This window comes from Antedon mediterranea, chromosome 6 (assembly GCF_964355755.1).
Source record: "Antedon mediterranea chromosome 6, ecAntMedi1.1, whole genome shotgun sequence".
Lineage (NCBI taxonomy): Eukaryota > Metazoa > Echinodermata > Crinoidea > Comatulida > Antedonidae > Antedon > Antedon mediterranea.
Genome location: NC_092675.1, coordinates 29,912,129 through 29,934,610, shown reverse-complemented (window position 1 = coordinate 29,934,610; position 22,482 = coordinate 29,912,129). Strand labels below are relative to the sequence as shown.

At 32.2% G+C, this 22,482-nt stretch overlaps 2 protein-coding genes across 4 annotated transcripts; one reads left to right on the top strand and one right to left on the bottom strand.

Annotated features, from left to right (window-relative positions):
* Window positions 1–177: 177 nt before the first annotated feature.
* On the bottom strand, window positions 178–6,311 carry LOC140052183 (uncharacterized). Of its 2 annotated transcripts, none has more exons than XM_072097622.1 (10): window positions 6,203–6,311; window positions 5,645–5,789; window positions 4,961–5,123; window positions 4,407–4,476; window positions 3,744–4,012; window positions 2,968–3,165; window positions 2,307–2,410; window positions 1,643–1,818; window positions 652–785; window positions 178–545 (listed from the first exon to the last, which is right to left on the bottom strand). In XM_072097622.1, exons 2-10 carry the CDS (start codon window positions 5,779–5,781, stop codon window positions 285–287), a joined length of 1,512 nt encoding a protein of 503 aa, XP_071953723.1. In that variant the 5' UTR covers window positions 5,782–5,789; window positions 6,203–6,311; the 3' UTR covers window positions 178–284. The 2 variants fall into 2 exon arrangements, with proteins under 2 accessions (XP_071953723.1, XP_071953724.1); XM_072097623.1 differs by having other exon boundaries at window positions 5,645–5,797; window positions 6,204–6,311.
* Window positions 6,312–17,061: 10,750 nt separating this feature from the next.
* On the top strand, window positions 17,062–22,481 carry LOC140050944 (uncharacterized). Of its 2 annotated transcripts, none has more exons than XM_072095955.1 (7): window positions 17,062–17,189; window positions 17,541–17,754; window positions 18,283–18,455; window positions 19,025–19,741; window positions 19,996–20,147; window positions 20,370–20,506; window positions 20,700–22,481. In XM_072095955.1, exons 2-7 carry the CDS (start codon window positions 17,553–17,555, stop codon window positions 20,858–20,860), a joined length of 1,542 nt encoding a protein of 513 aa, XP_071952056.1. In that variant the 5' UTR covers window positions 17,062–17,189; window positions 17,541–17,552; the 3' UTR covers window positions 20,861–22,481. The 2 variants fall into 2 exon arrangements, with proteins under 2 accessions (XP_071952056.1, XP_071952058.1); XM_072095957.1 differs by having other exon boundaries at window positions 17,089–17,189; window positions 17,538–17,754.
* The last annotated feature ends 1 nt before the right edge of the window (window position 22,482 follows it).

Genomic DNA, 22,482 nt, shown 5'->3' with positions numbered 1-22,482 from the left:
TGAGTGGCAAATTCAGTGTTGCTAGTTTAAATAAAGAATTCTGTAGAAAAGTAGATATATAACAATTATATGATTCGGTGTTGATAAAATTACAATTTATAAATTATATTCCAATTATTCTATATATTTGGGGTAATAACCTTTTGTTTTCTGAATTTAAACTCAGATAAATCCTAATAATTTACAATAGAATGACTAATTTATTCATAACATAAAATTATACAGGTGACGTGTGGGAACAATAAGCACCTGTGTGCTGAATGATATGCTAATTAGGAAGACAGCTAATTTGAATGTACTGCTGTGCGCGATGTGATTGGTGGAATAGGGTCAGTAGAATGTAAAGGGCGTAATACAGGTGACTGTGAATTTAGTATATCATTCACTGCTAGCTGTGGGTCAATAGTATGACTCGCTAGAGGTCGTAGAGAGCGTAGTTTGGCAGAGGTCACAAAGTCGGTATGGCGCATCTGAGGTTTAGGACCTCGCTTGATTCTGTTGCCTTCTTTTACAATGACACCTGGTGACAGTTCCATTGACTCAATCTGTAAATACAAGATAATTTAATATAATCTTATTTAATATTTGTAAAAGTAAATCAACATTCTATTCTATTGTATATTTGTTAAAATAATAAACTATGATATTTACCAGTGGAGGAGGTAATGGTGTAACCGGTGATTGGTTTGTAGCGATTCCATAGGCTGCTTTTAATTGACTTGTTATAGTGTTATTACTTGCAATTGTCATACTGCTTGCTGCTACCTTACCAACTCTACCACCATCTATTAAATAAACAAAGTATATAAATATACATTAAATTTGAATCATAGCTCCAGTGGTCTACATGTAAGGTAGGAGATTCCGGGTTCGAATCGAATCGTGATTCAGGGGATTTTTTCTATTATTTAATATAATTATGTAGTATGTTGTAACTCCTTGTTTGCCTTTTTTGCCTTGTTTGCCTTCCCTGGCCATGCTTGCACTTCAAACTAAACATGGATGGTGCTCATTTGAATATGGGCGGCAATGTGAGCATTGAGCACTGGATATTACAGTAGAACCTTCGTTTTACGTACCCTGATTTTACGTTCCCTGGATTTTACGTACGCTTAAAATTACCAATGACGTCATCATTTTCTTACATTGAGGGCGCAATTTAACAACAACAAAGCATAATAAAAATGGCTGTGTGAGGAATTCTGCTGTGTGAGACAAGCTACACACGTGCATTCCCCCACAGCAGTGACTGTTTTTATTGATGGAAAATACAAGAAAATTGATATTTTAATTTACACTTTATTTAAACATCGCACAGCCTGTATATACTGTACTTTTTTAGTTAGGCTTAGGCCTCACATCTTGCTAGACCTGCTAGCCTGGCCAGGCCTAGCTAGTGACCACCTACATGCTGTACAGTAAAGTAGGCAAACACGGTAGCCTTTATACAGTAGCTACGATCTCTACGTGTTTGGGGTCAATTTAAAGTCAACCTTGATTTTACGAATCCTGTGTTTTACGTACGCCTTTCGGTCTCGTACCGTACGTAAAATGAAGGTTCAACTGTATACAAGTGACCGTATTCACCAATCTTGGGTTGCAAAAAAACGGGTTTTTGGTAAGAATAGATATAGAAGTATACCTGAATTGATGCCGTTGTGATGAGCTGTGACTGTTTTTTCAAAGTGTCCAGGTAGTTGTTTGTTACTTGTTGAGGCTTTCTGTTTAGTGCTTTGGAATCTTCCTGTTCTCATTGCTACAAGTCTAGCATGTGCTGCTTCAACTGACGGGTCAATTATCTTGTACTTTGTTTTCACTCTGAATAAAAACAAATGAAATAAAAAATATTAGAAAGTATTAGACCTATAAGAATATGTAGCAAACTAAAGCTTGTCGTAGAAACCCCTTCTTTTAGACATCCCACAAGAGGACATTTTAAAATAAATGAGTGGAAATTATGGTTTTTATGGGGTTTTTTTTCCATACGCATCCAACAGCTAATTACAGGATGGATAAACAATTTTGTTTATAATTTATCATGCTTTAAAGCTACGTCTCATTTGAGGCTAAGGGAGTGGATTTGAAAGAGTCGTGAGTTACACAACCCTGGTACTAGGTTCAGGATTGAACCCTGGACCTTGGAATTGGAAGGCAAGCACATTAACCACCAAGCTACAGCTTTGATTGGCCAAAATGTGTTTCCTTAACAGAGGTTTTACTGTATACAGCACAGATAACTATCACCATACTGAAACAGAAAACATACTGAGCAAAGCATTTGGTATAAAATCAAATAAACAACTTACCTGTGTGTGGGTAGCCTTTCTGGATCTAACTTGATAACTGCTATGACATTGCCCTTGTCATCATATGTCACATCTTTACTGCCTGGAGGTCGACCAGCTTGCACCTAATGGCAACAAAAAACGTAATTAATACTAAATATTATCATTTATACAGATTACATACAAGTGACCTTGTTGGAGGTGGGTGAAGGATGTGTCAAATCATCTCATTTATTAAAAGAAACAGCTGACTAATTATTTCCGTTCAAATGTTACCTAGGCTAATGTGTAACTACTGTATGATATCAGTAGATACTATGTGAAGCACTAGAAAAGCACAATTTTGTAAATATTTTTAAGTTGACTAAATGAAATTAAATATAGTAGAACAAGTCGTTTCGGACATCCCTATTTGGCGGACATTTTCCTGTGAAACCACAGTACATGTTTTAACAATATAGCCAACCTCTATTCAGGGGACACTCCTATTAAAGGGAAACAGACTTTTTTGGGTTCCAAAGGTTTCTTTAAAGTATTTCAACCTAAATCAAATATAAACTTTAGTTTTTTATTTATTTTTATTTTAAGAAAATCTAAATAATTAATTACTGAGATAAATACGCTGTGTAAATTTATAAAACAGTGTGATGAAAAAAATCAAAGAATTGAATAATGGCAGTACCTTAAGAATGGAATGACAAGAGGATGGCATGTGCTGCATCACATCCTTCTGGTCAGGTTGTGGAGGTGAGGGGTTCTCTTCCAACTCAAGTGCTTTCTCTGTATCTTCTAATGATTCCACATTCTTTAGAGGAGCTGATTTTAAACGCCCTTTGTATGGTTTAAATTTAGGTTTTGTTTTCATTGGTAATTTCTCTTTCTAAAATACACATTAAAAATAAGCAACATATAAGTTCTATTACAATGAACAAACCAAACATTATATAATGGTATCAGTGGCGTAACGCAGAAGGCAGAGGCCCATGGTTTAGCACTCCTAAGGGGGCCCTCCAACGCTGGGTAGTTGCAGTGGGCTGTTCATGATCTGGGCCCCTCAAGCTCCTGGGTTTAGCAAGTGAGTGCTCATATCCACTGAATAATTTGGTCAGGTGCTAATAACAATTTGAATGAGTGAGAATGGCTAAAGCTTAAACAGATTCTGTACTCATATATCACTACACGTGTGCACTTTAAAGAACCTAGTACATCTTTTGAGACGAGTAGGGGGTTACCCCGGTGTATTAGTACATCACAGCCACTGATCACCAACTGGGCCCTCTGGGAGACCAGTCTTTGACTGAAGAGGTTACCCAGTATAAATATAAATTTCAATTCAATTCAATACATGATGAAACTGCTTAGAATAGAATACCTCTAAATATTAAAATTGTTGGTCACTTGGTATCGGTTCCCATGTTCTACTAGGGGAAGGAAAAAATAGAATTAAGAAATACATACTGATGTTGATATATTATTGTTCTTCTTTTCCTCTTTTTTATTTTCAGTGCTTCCCTCCATTTCAGTGCTTCCCTCCATTTCTTCTTGTTCGTCAAGTGTAGCAGTGTCATTAAAAGTAGCCAAATCATCGTCCATAATCTCATGTTGTGATAATGGTGTGACTACCGTTAACTCTGTATCTGCTTCGGATATTGTTGGAGAAAGAGGGAGGTGTTGATGCCTTGGTACCGATCCCTGAGCCCATGCATCGTGAGCGCATGGCAATGGTTCTGAAACAAAAAATTCATTAGCAAGAGATTATAATGATTACATAGAATTGCATAAAATTCTATAAACAATATGCCGAAATCATCTGTCAAATCAATTGTCAATTATTCTAAATTTAAATATAGTTGAATATTTGTTAAACTAGAACAAAATTATCACAATACAGGAATCAGTTGCTTGTAGAAAATACGGGATTAGAGATACTGTAGAATACATTTTATAGCTTAGGTTTGGATAAATCCCAATATATAATGAGTAATAGATTACTGTGCCTTTCAAGCAAGTAGAGTGGCTGAGTGGTTAAGACAGTAGAACTGTACTTATAGCCATAACATCACTCCATGGTTCTGGCAGTAGAACAAGCCTTAATAAATAAAATGTTAGGGCAACACTTACCATCTTCTTCCAACCATGTTGGATCTGTCTCTGGATCATCTTCTCCTTCATCTCTTGCTAAAAATTGCCACTGTAAAAAAAAAGAGAATATATTCATTAACAAACAGTAAACAGATTTTTTGATGGAGTAGGAGATCCAGACAGCAGTCAGTAGAGAGGATTGTCAATCCAGAATAAAGAAAGAAAAGCTAAAGCTGCATACTGAATCGGATACTCTGTGTGTCACCAGTAACAAGAGATTGCCAGTATTAAGCTCTGTCTACACTATTCAACTAGTTTAACAACAGAAGTGTGATGTGCCCAAATCTGGTAGTGATATTCCCAAATATGGTAGTGATATGACATCATCATGTCCATATATGGTCACATCACATTTTCATTTTTTCCACATAAAGTTTGATAGTGTAGACAAGGCTTATTCTTCAGTATAACTCCATTCATTACAGTATGTTCTTTTACTATAGAATAAAATTAATACTAATGACAACATTAAAATAATACTGAAGTATGATTCACATATAATATAAAATATAATGAATATTGTTTGAGCTGACCTCAATGACCTGTAAAATGGCCTCCTTTGCCTGTGACACTGTATAAGGAAACAGTTGTTTTTGTATGTAATTATCATATATAACATTTAATGCAGAATCCACAATATCACCAACAATATCCACTACAAAGTCCTCACTGTTTTCATTATCAACCAGCCCATGCCTAAAAAATAACGAGCAAAAATTCAGAGATAATGTGTAAGTATTTTTTAGTAGTGCTTAGTAAACAATACATATTTAAGTCTGATGGTAATAATTAAAAATACTTTTTCTGCATCAAGTGGTGTTTTTTTAAAAACTGTATTATAAAGAATTTCCTACTGTTATATTAATAGTACAATTTTATCAATCAGTATATCAATAAAATATTTCAATAATGTGAATTGATATGTATGATGGGGAAAGCAATAAATGTTGCAATATATTGTATGTTTTCAAAAGTATTTATTTTAAGGTATTTAAATGTATCTATAATAATAGATTATGTTTCCAAGATAATTTTTGTATTCTTTTACGACGAGTTATGTCTCTATGTGTCTAATAATATGTATGCCTTTGTATTTGGCACATGATGTAGTAACTATATATGCCTAAAATAATGTGAATGCCTTAAATAAAGTGAATGAATTGTAGAGAATATATAGTTGCATTTAAAAACAAATATATAGTAATAGACAAACACACCAATCATTTTCCGTAAAGCGACCTGGAATGACGTCAGTGTTGACTGCTGGTACCGGTACTGAAGTGCTACCACCACGGTCCTTTTCTTTTTCTTTACTCTTGTCCGAACGGGACTTTGACATTGTTGAACGTGACATGTTTAGATCTGAAAACCAAAAAAAGCTTTTTTTCAATGTTCACTCTCAGTAAGCTAGGCCTAACTAAGTAATTCATTTTTGTGTTTTTTAACATTTTTATTTACTATTTATTAGGCCTAGGCCTAGTCTAGCCTAGTCCTACTACGCCTTACTTTTAGGCTTATATTTAACACGATTACTAGGCCTAGTATTCTTTTAGTAGTAGGCCTAGTTTGTTTCAAGCATCCGCATAACTACACTCTCTCAACACTCAATCCGCAAACTCCCTCCCTGCTCACTTGGTGGCTCTTCTACCCCTTCTGCTACCACCGTGTCTGCACTGTGAATGGCCTAGCCTACTAAACTAGACCTTTCAAAGACTTACTATTTATTATTATCTTCACATTATAATACAAAATCGAATATTATAAATCATACAAACCTATTATTTAAAAAGTGTTACATATTTTAGTTTTTTAACTTTGGTACATTGTAATGATATTTTATCACTTTCGTCTTGTTTAGACGTATCTTTGCTGTTGCTAAGAACGATGTCACAGCGCATGATCACGAAAAGTAACTTCTTGAATCTGATTGGTTGCTAGCTATAATAATAGGGTCATATTGTTGACCTTAAAGAGCTATATTGTGTAGTCGTTTTTTGATAACTGAGAGCTATCAGTGTGTATAATCCTCGTACATAATTGTTTCTTAGTTGTAATAAAGAACACATTATTATAATATCAAGCATGTTATTATGATATACAAATTTATAGGTATCAATACTGATATTTTTACTTTAAAAAATTTCAATAAGTTTTTTAATAACACAGAAACAACATTCTTAATTTAACAAATGATATGTAGTACTACTAAATCAATGTCTAATTGCATAAGGACTATGTGTACAGTATTATGATCAGTGTAGTTACAATTTGATAACTGAGCACGCATCTCACATCTACCTCATCAATAATTATTATTAATAATCTATATCACGTTGTTGAATATGATGAGTGTAGTCATAATTTGATAACTGAGCACGCATCTTTTAGAATCTACGTCATCAATTTTAATATTAATATCATATATCACATTGTTGGATATGATCAGTGTAGTCATAATTTGATAACTGAGCACGTATCTTTTAATATCTACATCATCAATAATTATTATTAATAATCTATATCACATTGTTGGATATGATCAGTGTAGTCGTCATTTGATAACTGAGCACGCATCTTTAAATATCTACCGCATCAAAATTAATATAAATAATCTATATCACATTGTTGGATATGATCAGTGTAGTCGTAATTTGATAACTGAGCACGCATCTTTAAATATCTACCTCATTAATAATTTATATTAATATCATATATCACATTGTTGGATATGATCAGTGTAGTCAGAATTTGATAACTGAGCACGTATCTTTTAATATCTACCTCAATAATAATTTATATTAATATCATATATCACATTGTTGGATATGATCAGTGTAGTCGTAATTTGATAACTGAGCACGCATCTTTAAATATCTACCTCATTAATAATTTATATTAATATCATATATCACATTGTTGGATATGATCAGTGTAGTCAGAATTTGATAACTGAGCACGTATCTTTTAATATCTACCTCAATAATAATTTATATTAATATCATATATCACATTGTTGGATATGATCAGTGTAGTCAGAATTTGATAACTGAGCACGCATCTTTCAATATCTACCTCATTAATAATTTATATTAATATCATATATCACATTGTTGGATATGATCAGTGTAGTCAGAATTTGATAACTGAGCACGCATCTTTTAATATCTACCTCATTAATAATTTATATTAATATCATATATCACATTGTTGGATATGATCAGTGTAGTCAGAATTTGATAATTGAGCACGCATCTTTCAATATCTACCTCATTAATAATTTATATTAATATCATATATCACATTGTTGGATATGATCAGTGTAGTCAGAATTTGATAACTGAGCACGTATCTTTTAATATCTACCTCAATAATAATTTATATTAATATCATATATCACATTGTTGGATATGATCAGTGTAGTCAGAATTTGATAACTGAGCACGCATCTTTCAATATCTACCTCATTAATAATTTATATTAATATCATATATCACATTGTTGGATATGATCAGTGTAGTCAGAATTTGATAACTGAGCACGCATCTTTTAATATCTACCTCATTAATAATTTATATTAATATCATATATCACATTGTTGGATATGATCAGTGTAGTCAGAATTTGATAACTGAGCACGCATCTTTCAATATCTACCTCATTAATAATTTATATTAATATCATATATCACATTGTTGGATATGATCCGTGTAGTCGTCATTTGATAACTGAGCACGCATCTTTCAATATCTACCTCATTAATAATTTATATTAATATCATATATCACATTGTTGGATATGATCAGTGTAGTCATAATTTGATAACTGAGCACGCATCTTTCAATATCTACCTCAATAATAATTTATATTAATATCATATATCACATTGTTGGATATGATCAGTGTAGTCAGAATTTGATAACTGAGCACGCATCTTTCAATATCTACCTCAATAATAATTTATATTAATATCATATATAACATTGTTGGATATGATCAGTGTAATCAGAATTTGATAACTGAGCACGCATCTTTCAATATCTACCTCAATAATAATTTATATTAATATCATATATAACATTGTTGGATATGATCAGTGTAGTCATAATTTGATAACTGAGCACGCATCTTTAAATATCTACCACATCATTAATTAATATTAATATCATATATCACATTGTTGGATATGATCAGTGTAGTCAGAATTTGATAACTGAGCACGCATCTTTCAATATCTACCTCATTAATAATTTATATTAATATCATATATCACATTGTTGGATATGATCAGTGTAGTCAGAATTTGATAACTGAGCACGCATCTTTCAATATCTACCTCATTAATAATTTATATTAATATCATATATCACATTGTTGGATATGATCAGTGTAGTCAGAATTTGATAACTGAGCACGCATCTTTTAATATCTACCTCATTAATAATTTATATTAATATCATATATCACATTGTTGGATATGATCAGTGTAGTCAGAATTTGATAACTGAGCACGCATCTTTCAATATCTACCTCATTAATAATTTATATTAATATCATATATCACATTGTTGGATATGATCCGTGTAGTCGTCATTTGATAACTGAGCACGCATCTTTCAATATCTACCTCATTAATAATTTATATTAATATCATATATCACATTGTTGGATATGATCAGTGTAGTCATAATTTGATAACTGAGCACGCATCTTTCAATATCTACCTCAATAATAATTTATATTAATATCATATATCACATTGTTGGATATGATCAGTGTAGTCAGAATTTGATAACTGAGCACGCATCTTTCAATATCTACCTCAATAATAATTTATATTAATATCATATATAACATTGTTGGATATGATCAGTGTAGTCAGAATTTGATAACTGAGCACGCATCTTTCAATATCTACCTCAATAATAATTTATATTAATATCATATATAACATTGTTGGATATGATCAGTGTAGTCATAATTTGATAACTGAGCACGCATCTTTAAATATCTACCACATCATTAATTAATATTAATATCATATATCACATTGTTGGATATGATCAGTGTAGTCAGAATTTGATAACTGAGCACGCATCTTTCAATATCTACCTCATTAATAATTTATATTAATATCATATATCACATTGTTGGATATGATCAGTGTAGTCAGAATTTGATAACTGAGCACGCATCTTTTAATATCTACCTCATTAATAATTTATATTAATATCATATATCACATTGTTGGATATGATCAGTGTAGTCAGAATTTGATAATTGAGCACGCATCTTTCAATATCTACCTCATTAATAATTTATATTAATATCATATATCACATTGTTGGATATGATCAGTGTAGTCAGAATTTGATAACTGAGCACGTATCTTTTAATATCTACCTCAATAATAATTTATATTAATATCATATATCACATTGTTGGATATGATCAGTGTAGTCAGAATTTGATAACTGAGCACGCATCTTTCAATATCTACCTCATTAATAATTTATATTAATATCATATATCACATTGTTGGATATGATCAGTGTAGTCAGAATTTGATAACTGAGCACGCATCTTTTAATATCTACCTCATTAATAATTTATATTAATATCATATATCACATTGTTGGATATGATCAGTGTAGTCAGAATTTGATAACTGAGCACGCATCTTTCAATATCTACCTCATTAATAATTTATATTAATATCATATATCACATTGTTGGATATGATCAGTGTAGTCATAATTTGATAACTGAGCACGCATCTTTCAATATCTACCTCAATAATAATTTATATTAATATCATATATCACATTGTTGGATATGATCAGTGTAGTCAGAATTTGATAACTGAGCACGCATCTTTCAATATCTACCTCAATAATAATTTATATTAATATCATATATAACATTGTTGGATATGATCAGTGTAGTCAGAATTTGATAACTGAGCACGCATCTTTCAATATCTACCTCAATAATAATTTATATTAATATCATATATAACATTGTTGGATATGATCAGTGTAGTCATAATTTGATAACTGAGCACGCATCTTTAAATATCTACCACATCATTAATTAATATTAATATCATATATCACATTGTTGGATATGATCAGTGTAGTCAGAATTTGATAACTGAGCACGTATCTTTTAATATCTACCACATCATTAATAATCTACATACACATTGTTGGATATGATCAGTGTAGTCGTAATTTGATAACTGAGCACGCATCTTTAAATATCTACCTCATTAATAATTTATATTAATATCATATATCACATTGTTGGATATGATCAGTGTAGTCAGAATTTGATAACTGAGCACGTATCTTTTAATATCTACCTCAATAATAATTTATATTAATATCATATATCACATTGTTGGATATGATCAGTGTAGTCAGAATTTGATAACTGAGCACGCATCTTTCAATATCTACCTCATTAATAATTTATATTAATATCATATATCACATTGTTGGATATGATCAGTGTAGTCAGAATTTGATAACTGAGCACGCATCTTTTAATATCTACCTCATTAATAATTTATATTAATATCATATATCACATTGTTGGATATGATCAGTGTAGTCAGAATTTGATAACTGAGCACGCATCTTTTAATATCTACGTCATCAATAATTTATATTAATATCATATATCACATTGTTGGATATGATCAGTGTAGTCGTCATTTGATAACTGATCACGTATCTTTCAATATCTACCTCATCATTAATTAATATTAATATCATATATCACATTGTTGGATATGATCAGTGTAGTCATAATTTGATAACTGAGCACGTATTTTTTAATATCTACCTCATTAATAATTTATATTAATATCATATATAACATTGTTGGATATGATCAATGTAGTCATAATTTGATAACTGAGCACGCATCTTTAAATATCTACCTCATCAAAAATTATTATTAATAATCTATATCACATTGTTGGATATGATCTGTGTATTCATAAATTGATATAACGCATCTTTTATTATCTACCAAATCAATAATAATTATTAATACTTAATTTTGGATATGATCAGTGTGATTTTGTTAGATTTACTGTATACAAGAGATCGAGTCGATGGGTTTTGAAAATGTGTTATTCTTTTGTTCCTAATTACCCTATTGATTTGTATCCGTTTGCTGTTTAAATTTATACTTTTAAGAACGCATCGTTTATGATGAACGTGTGCCGTTGTAAAAATAAAAATATTCCATATCTTTTTATGTTTGATATGTATTGTAGAGGCCATCATGAGACATGCTTTGGCTTCTATTGAGGGTCCCAGTTCTTCTTAACAGAATAAATGTGCAGTGAATGAATTATTTGATAAATGAGGACGTGTGTTTTAACATCGATCTATACAGACCGTAATACTCTTCCAGAAATGATATGTTGCTATAATAGGCCTATGACAAATTTCCATTACATTAATAATTCAATTAAGATTGGAAATGTGTCAGAAATACTAAAGAAATCCAGTAATCTTATTGAATAATAATTATGTATACCATTTCTGATGAACGAACAGAAAACTAAACTTGCAGCCAATCAAAAAGCTGCTGTACTGTATAAGTAGGGAATTTTAAGTAGGAGTTGTTTTAAATGTCATTGGTCTCGGCTAATCAGTTATTGCCATTTGACTATGATAGGCATCCTTTATTACCTATAACCAGGGAAGAGTTAAATTTAACTCTTCCCTGCTATAACTATGGGTAGACCAAACAATAATAAAATATAATGACTTCCTTCACTTTTTACAACCTAGTTCGTGTTTTAAAATGTCAATTTTGGATAAATTTACAGATTTTACCATTTAAACTGTGTAAACGTAATGCAAACTTTAAAAAAACACCCACAAACATCATCCAAACAACTTAATATTGATTATACCACTACAAGAACTATAAAAGAGGAAAATTTATGAAATCATTTTATTGAAATAGCTCTAGGTTTGATTTTTTAGGGTGAAAAATATCAATTTTTGGATAAATTGACAGATTTTACCATTTAAACTGCGTAAACTTGATGCAAACTTTAAAAAATACCCCACAAACATCATTCAAACAATTGAATACTGATTATAGCACTACTAGAACTATAAAAGAAGACAATTTATGAAATAATGTTATTGAAATAGCTCTAGGTTTGACTTTTTTGGAGTGAAAACGTCAATTTTGGATAAATTGACAGATTTTACCATGTGAACTGTGCAAACTTAAAAAAAAACACCCCACAAACATCATCTAAACCACTTAATATTGATTATACCACTACAAGAACTATAAAAGAGGACAATTTATGAAATAATTTTATTGAAATAGCTCTAGGTTTGAATTTTTTGGGTCAAAAATGTCAATTTTGGATAAATTTACAGATTTTACCATGTAAACTGCGTAAACTTAATGCAAACTTAAAAAAAACACCCCACAAACATTATTCAAACCACTTAATACTGAGTATAGCACTACAAGAACTATAAAAGAGGACAATTTATGAAATAATTTAATAGAAATAGCTCTAAGTTTGATTTTTTAGGGTGAAAAATGTCAATTTTGGATAAATTTATAGATTTCACCATTTCAACTGCGTAAACTTAATGCAAACTTTAAAAAAACACCCACAAACATCATTCAAACCACTTAATATTGATTATATCATTATTAGAACTATAAAAGAGGACAATTTATGAAATCATTTTATTGAAATAGCTCTAGGTTTGATTTTTTAGGGTGAAAAATGTCAATTTTGGATAATTGATAGATTTTACCATGTACTGTAAACTGCGTAAACTTAATGCAAACTTTAAAAAATACCCCACAAACATCATTCAAACAATTGAATACTGATTATACCACTACTAGAACTATAAAAGAAGACAATTTATGAAATCATTTTATTAAAATAGTTGTAGGTTTGACATTTTTGGGGTGATTATGAAATCATTTTATTTAAATAGCTCTAGGAATAAATTGACACATTTTGCCATGTAAACTGTGCAAACTTTTAAAAAACACCCCACAAACATCATCCAAACCACTTAATATTGATTATATCACTACTAGAACTATAAAAGAAGACAATTTATGAAATCATTTTATTAAAATAGCTCTAGGTTTGACTTTTTTGGGGTAAAAAACCACTTAATATTGATTATCACTAAAACTATAAAAGAAGACAACTTATGAAATGATTTTATTGAAATAGGTCAAAGTTTGACTTTTTTGGATAAATTGACAGATTTTAAAGTGTAAACTTTACAATGCAAAAAAGGCCATCTGCAAAAATCCTTCAAACCACTTATTATATTAGGACAATATTAATATTTGAAGCAGATATAAAATGATGCATGCTCAGTTATCAAATGACTAGGCCTACACTGATATTTGATATTGGTATATAGACAATTAATATTAATTATTGTTGAGGTAGTTCAAACTATGATTACACTGATCATATCCAACATTGTGATATAGAATATTATTTTGGAAAAGGTAGATATTAAAAAACTAAACAGATCATATCCAACAGTGTGATAGATTATTAATATTAATTATTAATGAGGTAGATTTTTAAAGATGTATGCTCAGTTATCAAATTATGACTACACTGATCATATCCAACAATGTGATATAAATTATTAATAATAATTATTGATGAAATAGATATTGAAAGATGCGTGCTCAGTTATCAAATTATGACTACACTGATCATATCCAGCAATGTGATATAAATTATTAATAATAATTATTGATGAAATAGATATTGAAAGATGCGTGCTCAGTTATCAAATTATGACTACACTAATCATATCCAACATTGTGATATAGGATATTATTAATAGTCATTGATAAGGTAGATATTAAAAGATGCATGCTCAGTTATCATATTATGACTACACTGATCATATTGAACAATGCGATATAGAGTATTAATATTAATTATTGATGAGGTAGATATTAAAAGATGCATGCTCAGTTATCAAATTATGACTACACTGATCATATCGAACAATGTGATATAGATTATTAATATTAATTATTGATGAGGTAGATATTAAAAGATGCGTGCTCAGTTATCAAATTATGACTACACTGATCACATCGAACAATGTGATATAAATTATTAATAATAATTATTGATGAAATAGATATTGAAAGATGCGTGCTCAGTTATCAAATTATGACTACACTAATCATATCCAACATTGTGATATAGGATATTATTAATAGTCATTGATAAGGTATATATTAAAAGATGCGTGCTCAGTTATCAAATTCTGACTTCACTGATCATATCGAACAATGTGATATATGATATTAATATTAATTATTGATGAGGTAGATATTAAAAGATGCGTGCTCAGTTATCAAATTATGACTAACACTGATCATATCCTACATTGTGATATAGGACATTATTAATAATAATAATAATAATATTTATTCGGTCATCAATGTAAAAATAACCAGGAATGAGAATAGGCTAAAGCCCAAACAGATTCTGCACTCACTCCATACAATACAAACAGTTAAGATAAAACCATATACAAGAAAAATACAAATAAATTATACATAACATGAAATATAGTGTTTTGTTAGAGCAGCCTTAAATATTGAAATTGTTTGTGAATCTTTTATGTCATTTGGTATTTGCTCCCATAGTCTAGGAAAGGAAACAAATACAGAATTATGAAAAGTATTGCCTTTCGAATTCCAACGTAAAAGCCTACCCGGACATCTTTCACTAGTTTTAATATACTCATTGAAAGAATGGGGACAGTAACCTTTCAACACCTTAAATCCTAATGAAAGTCTATGTAATTTAAACAAGTCATCAATAGTTATTGATAAGGTAGTTATTAAAAGATGCGTGCTCAGTTATCAAATTTTGACTACAAAGATCATATCCAACATTGTGATGTAGATTTATATTAATATTAATTATTGATGATGTAGATATTAAAAGATTCATGCTAAGTTATCAAATTTTGACTACACTGATCATATTTGATATTGTGATTGATGATATATTCATATAAAGAGTGTACAATACTCACAGTATTTTTTAATACATCCACATGAAGAAGAGACACAAGAAGAGTTGTTTGAAATTGTGAAGCCTCACAACCTTACTAATTGTGATGACATTTAATATAATATTACAGCCATACACAAACAGTAAGGTAGTTAGGGTCACTACAATCTATTAAAATAATTAACATTAATTAACTGGAAACATTGTTAATTATCAGTTTGAGTTTGACTTTTGTCTCTTTTGTTGTAGAATTGAATCTCTCTTTATCCATTGCTTTCAACCTGAAAATAAACAGGCCTAAATAATACTGTACCTTGGCATTAGCAATGAAATCAACTTACACACTGATGAATCTTAATACTCCTACCTATCTAATATTTTATATAGATAGGCTGTCTATGACCCCCCAGCCTATCCCTAGCTAGGCCTATGCCTCTCTAGACCATTCTGCTGGCTAGCTAGCAAGGCCCTAGGTCTAGTCCTATAATTAATAGCACAGGTCTCATATAGATAGGCCTAGAGTGTTTAGACTGAGCCTGGTTATATGCCTATTTATTTAACTAGGACTAGGCAGGCCTAATCAGCCTAAACTAAGGCCTAATAAACTAGTCTAGGCCCTAACTAGAATACATAGAGCTAGCTAGCTAGTTAGGTAGCCTAGGCCTAGACTTATTTATTAGCTAGTAAGTAGGCCTAGCTAGCTAGCCTACCAGTTCCCTAGTAGGGCCTAACCAGGTGGGCCTAGTAGCCTAGCCTAGCTAGTAGTAGTAGCCTACTACTTCTTTCTAGGCCTAGCAAGACTAGGCTAGCCCTAGTAGGCCTAGCTAGCTAGGCTATATAGGCCTAGCCTAGCTAGTAGTACTAGTAGGCCTACCTAGGCCTAAACTACTAGCTAGAGTAGCGAGATGCTAGCCTAACTAGGCCTAGGCCCTAGCCTCTTTCTAGCGAGGCCTATAGGCTATAATAGGCTAGGCCTGGCCCTAGCCTAAAATAAAAGGCTAGCCTAGGCCTAGCCTAGGCCTAGGCCTAATCTGCCCTTTTTGGAGGCTAAAATATTGTCTGAAATAAGCTATGACCTACAAATATAGCTTAACTATCTGTTAAGGGTGACACTGATGATGGGTAATCAATAAAATATGCTTCTAATCTACCTTTTTGGCTTGCAATCATAATATCCAGTCTAGCCTAGGCCTGCACGGATCAGGTAGCAAAACGAACGAAGTGAGAGCACAGAGGAGGAGGAGGCCTATAGCAAAGATACTATAGCGCCACTACGTGGCGCTATACGATCTTTGGCCTATAGGGCCTAGGTTTCAGGCAGAAAAGAACATCTTGAGTTTGTTTAATTATATATCTATTTATAGTTATTTTAAAATATATCCCTAACATTTAAAAATTTATATATATTACTGATAATTAATTGTAAGAAGGATACTCTACCTATTGATATTATCAATTAAATGTATTTTCCGTACGAAATTAATTATATACGAGGATGGCATAAGTGATAGCTCTCTGTTATCAAAAAACAACTACATACTATACCTGCCTTAAACACAACATCATTTTTTGCTTTTGAAATTCCGAAAAACGTTCACGAGTTGTATAATTTAGAAATGTTAATTTGGTATTATGACATCTCTGATTTGTACTCTATTCACTGATTTTATCTTAATAAGTCCTCGGTGAGTTATGTGATATGTATGATATATTTATGAAAGTAGCACTTGTCTTGATTAATTGCAAGTAGTTGTAGGGCTAGGCCTAGCTAGGCCCCTAGCCTACTAGCTAGCCTAGGCCTAAAAGCTAGGTAGCTAGGCTAGCCTCTAGGCTAGTCTAGTAGTAGGAGCTCTGTCTGTCCTAGACTAGGTCTATCTGTGTTTTTGTAATCCATTGGACTTACTGAACTGAAATGCCGCTCCTCCTTGAAATTGGCCTTGCTTGAATTTGAAATAAGAAATTCTAATGATTTTCGAGTTCAGTAATCTATTTTATAATTTTAACATTTATTTATATTGTTTAAATTTATTAAGCAGGTTTAAAAGAACATGATTTCCAGTCCCATACCAGTTGACCCTGGTTATCATGGGAAGAATAGCCGTGGTCAAAATAGCAGCAGTATGATAGACACACGACCTGTACCACGTGTACGGCCTGAAGCTGAGGACATTGCAACAAGGGCTCAAGGCTCTGTTGGATTGCTGCTACAACTTCAAGGACAACCTGTGTACAGAGCACCAGTTGTCAGAAGTAAGTAGTGCTAGCTGGGTAAAAGACAATCTGCTGTTTACAGTAATGTCTACACCCATTTATGTTATGTTAATTGTTATGAGGTTTTTTTGCTAGAACCAATGTATACTGTAAAAAAGAAGCACAATTTTTATCTCAACCATACTTCAGATTAGTGATTGTAGTACAGTCTACTCTCCTAATACTGGACACCCTTGAGCTGGCCTAATACTGTATGTCAGGTTTTCTAGAAAGTCTGGTATTCCAAATGTATTTATAATGGTAAGAATTCTGTACCTTTTGTACATCAAGAAAAGTCTGGTTTTGGGAGAGTTGTCTGGTTTTTCAGATTCTGGTATTGACAGAGTTGATTGTATTTATCATCTTGCATCAAATTACTTTGGATTAATTAATATTGTTTTTATTTTATTCATTTATCATATTTTTCATGTTTTATATACATAATAAGTATACATTTTTCGAGCCAGATTGTTTGACAGAATAAAAGAATTGCAATACATTGATCTTACTATTTATCATTTAATTTAGATCCAGAACCAAAGAATTTTTCACAGGAGAATGTGAGAAGAATGAGAAAAATCCAGGCTATGAGCCGAAAAAAGAAGGCAGCGGAGATAATCAATAAAAACCAACCAGTTAAGGTTTTACCACAGTCTGAGAAGTACAAAGAAATCCAATCAAAGGTTGCTGTACATATACAGGTATGATAGTCAAATTTAATTTAACATTCTGTAATAAACAGTGCTACCCAACACTGCCTACAATATTCTTTTAAAAGACACTTTGAAACAGCATAACATTGCCTTATAATGTACTATCAACCACTTTGATAAATTCATTATTAAATTTATAATTTTTGCTTTTGTTCACCTTTCTTGCCTGTTTTCTGACTAGACTAAGAGGCACCGGATCCCTGAAAAGATCTAGACTTAAACGATGCTAACTGGGGTACTTACACACTGATCCCCATACTCCGGTTTGGGTGCTAGCTGGGTGTTTTTGTCTTTTTGTGCTCTTCCTTTTGTTTTCCACTCTTTCTCTTTGTTGTCGAGCGCATAGAGACATTGTTTATTTGCGCTATATAAATCTATCTATTATTATTATATTTATACTTTATAGTTTATTCATCATCATCTTTATTGAATACAACAAAGGTTAGGCCAACTTTATTCACCATTGAGGGATTTTTTTTACTAAATTAATTCCAGCTTGCAACTAAGTAACATTTCTGAGGTTGTTAATTTCTTTCATTTTCTAATTTTTATTTTAGCAAGAACCACCAGTACCAAGACCATCATCTGCAAACTATTTACGCTCGTATAGCCGCGCAGGATCGGCGCCACCTAGAATGCAACATCCAGAGCCACAGCGTTCAGAAATACAAGTGTCAGTACAGGGTAAGAATGTTCGTTTAGAGGTGAAAGGATATAAACAAGATGGTTCACAAAATGCTGCACCGCGGTATAAACAGGAACATGAAGACCATAGAGGCTATACACATAGTAACGATTATCATCAAAATAGGCAACAAGAAACAGAGGTCAAAGGTCGATCATATATGAAAGTTACGCACAATCAAAGGCCACAAGCAGGAGATACCAGAGATCGTTCGTCTATGAAAGTTGCACAAAATCCAAGACCACAGGCAGCCAATGCCAGGGGTCGATCATCTATGAATGTTACACAAAATCAAAGGCCACAAACTGCAGATGGTAGGGGTCGATCATCCATTCATGTTTTGCAGAACCAAAGACCACAAACCGCAGATGCCAGGGGTCGAACATCCATTAAGGTTTCGCAGAACCAAAGACCACAGACTGCAGATGGTAGGGGGCGATCAACAAGTCAAGATCCACAGAGACGTAGATCACAAGGGGTAGATACAAGAGGTCGATCTACTAGCCAAGGTCCGCAACAACGAAGAACAGGAGAAGCAAGACAAAGAGGGCGCTCACCTAGCCCAGGACCAAGACCTAGAACATCAAGTGTATGTGAACCTCAGCTCTTTTTTATTTATATTACTATTAACTATTAGGTTCATGGCCCTACACCTTGTATTTGTATATCTACATATTCTTAGGTGGACCACTAATAAATATATGCTATGTGAATTTCTGTTGGTATATTCAATTTAATTATTCTAATAGTGAGGAATTTTTCCAAGTAAAATATGTTTACTATCTAATAACAATATTTATAATCCTTTTTATTACCTCAAGATCATTTTTTTAATCTCAATAGTCGTCATCAGATATTGACTTCATAGCCCACAATGCAAGACTAGCCCGTAAGCATCAACCTCAGAGACCGCCTTCTGCCCTCGCTCAGACAGCACTGAATGAAAAGAGGGTCAACGACATGGAAAAATACAGTAAAGGAGAAGTGCCAAAATAGTAAGTTTTAAAAATTATAATAGTTACAAAGTGTATTCAATTAAAATATCTAGTGACTGAAATTATTGTGACCATTGAAAACTACCGTTATCACTGTCCCAACAAGATTACTATAATAGTACTTAATGTCCTTAAAAATTGTTTACTAATAACTCATAATATGACAATACTTACTGTTCCTATCTTTGCAATTGAATTTCCATATATTATTTATTGCTAAAGCTTGAGGGAAAGACAAAGGCAGTGGGAAGAAGATGAGATGGAAAGACTGCGTAGCATTCCAGATCCTGAGATGCCTCCAGGACATAGGATGATGCCAAGGGACGAGAGAATCAAGACACTTAACATCCTCAAAGATAGTAGGTTTTAACTTATTCAAGATCTTATTGATATTTATGACATATATATTCAAAGTTTACAGTATTAAATTTTCATGTTTTTTGGGGACAATACACGTTTAAGCATGAATATCTTACCTATTAACTCTCACAGACAAGACCTTTATCTAATCAAATAAGCTAAAAACAAGTGTTGTAAATCATTTCTTTACAGAGGAAAAAGAGCTGCAACTTCAGCTGCACAAAGTACCGTTGAACGCAGAAACGCTGCGAGCAAGGACGATGAAAACTGAAATTGAAACCAAAATTGCAGAAGTGGAAGAGGCAATTAAAATATTCTCACGGAACAAAGTATTTATTAAAATCGACTCATGAACAATTCTAACAAAATGTAAAAATGTAAATGAATAGTATAAGTAGTAGTGATGTAGTACAGTAAACTCTCACAGTACCGGACTCTCTTAAAACCGGAAACTCTCCTAAAACCAGACTTTTCTCGAAGTCCAAAAGGTCCCAAATTCATTTTTACCATTAAAAACACATTCTGAATGTGGTGTCCGGTATTGGGATCGTTGACGGTATCTGGTATAATGTAGCAACATGCACCTCAATTACTTATCTTTACCTGACCATAGAAAATTAAGTAAAGATCCTGTTAAAGTGATGAAAATGATAATTAAGTTAACTGAAAATGTTGACAGTTAGGTTTCAGTTATTCACTTTCTAAAGCTTGGTTCCGACTAGCGACGCAACGTAAGAAAATGCCCTTACAAAAAAATGTGTTTGCCCCCGCCTGCGTGAAATCAAACCTGCGATGTTTGCAGCACTGTTGCGTCGTCGGTTCCCACTTGTGATTACGCAATACACTTTGCCTCAATACGTTGCTGCATTGCATCGCTAGTGGGAACCACGCTTTATTTGTCAGTTTTAGTAATAGACAATTTATAATGCTCAAATTAAATTGTTTTGCAACAGTAACTTGTTTGTTGACAATGCATTGCAAGTGTCAGTCAGTCCAGCTATTATTTTTTGTTTTTTTGGTACAGTATTTGTTTGCAGATTATCATCGTATTGTTCTAGTCTTTGCCAAATGTCTATATATGAGGATTGTTTATAGAATACACCAATGTGATGCAGTTGTAATTGATGGTCCTTCTTTATGATACTAGCTGTGATTGTGTTGTAATATAATTCTATGAGTATAAAATAAATATGTTTGCCATGCTTGTATCTGTAGCATTTGTTTTGGGCCGAATCGTCTCAGGGCCGAATCGTCTCGGAATCGGTAGTAGGGCAAAGTCTGTTTGACCAAAGCTGGACATCAGCCCAAATTAGTGTGGTTTATAGACCTTATCTGAGAAGACTATGTTGGGCACATTTATTCATTTATCAGTGGAAAATTACTTCCATTTATTGTCATTTGCATATAAACATAGAAATTATGTTTGCTCTGAGATATACAAAAACAGATAAATGAAAAACTAACAAAAACAATTACAAAGTGTCACATCACTCTCGTACGGTATACTGACCAGCATTCAGTGCCCGAATGGCAGCAGGATAAAAGCGGTTACGAAACCAATTTGTAGGTGATGATGGACCGGTACCGTCTACCGCTACATAATACATACATTATGTTTTTTTATAGAACATGCCAATTAAACAGCTATGGAGTATGGCGCCCTCTGCCTTTCCATCACTGGGAGATATGACTGTTTAAATATTTAATACCTGTAGTACTACAAGTGTAAATGTAATCTTAAATTATTAATTTCTAATTCTGCAAATTAACTAAATGTTAGGAAAAAAAAGGTTTGTGGTGGTAAGAAGGCAAATTTGAGAATATCTTTTCTTTCATTAATAACATATATATATCTACATACATACTGCAAACTTTTACTACAGTGATACTATTATTTCTTTGCTATCTGACTACTGTACACATTCAGTGAATATTATATATTTTCTACAATTGTTACTAGATTTGTAGAAATATT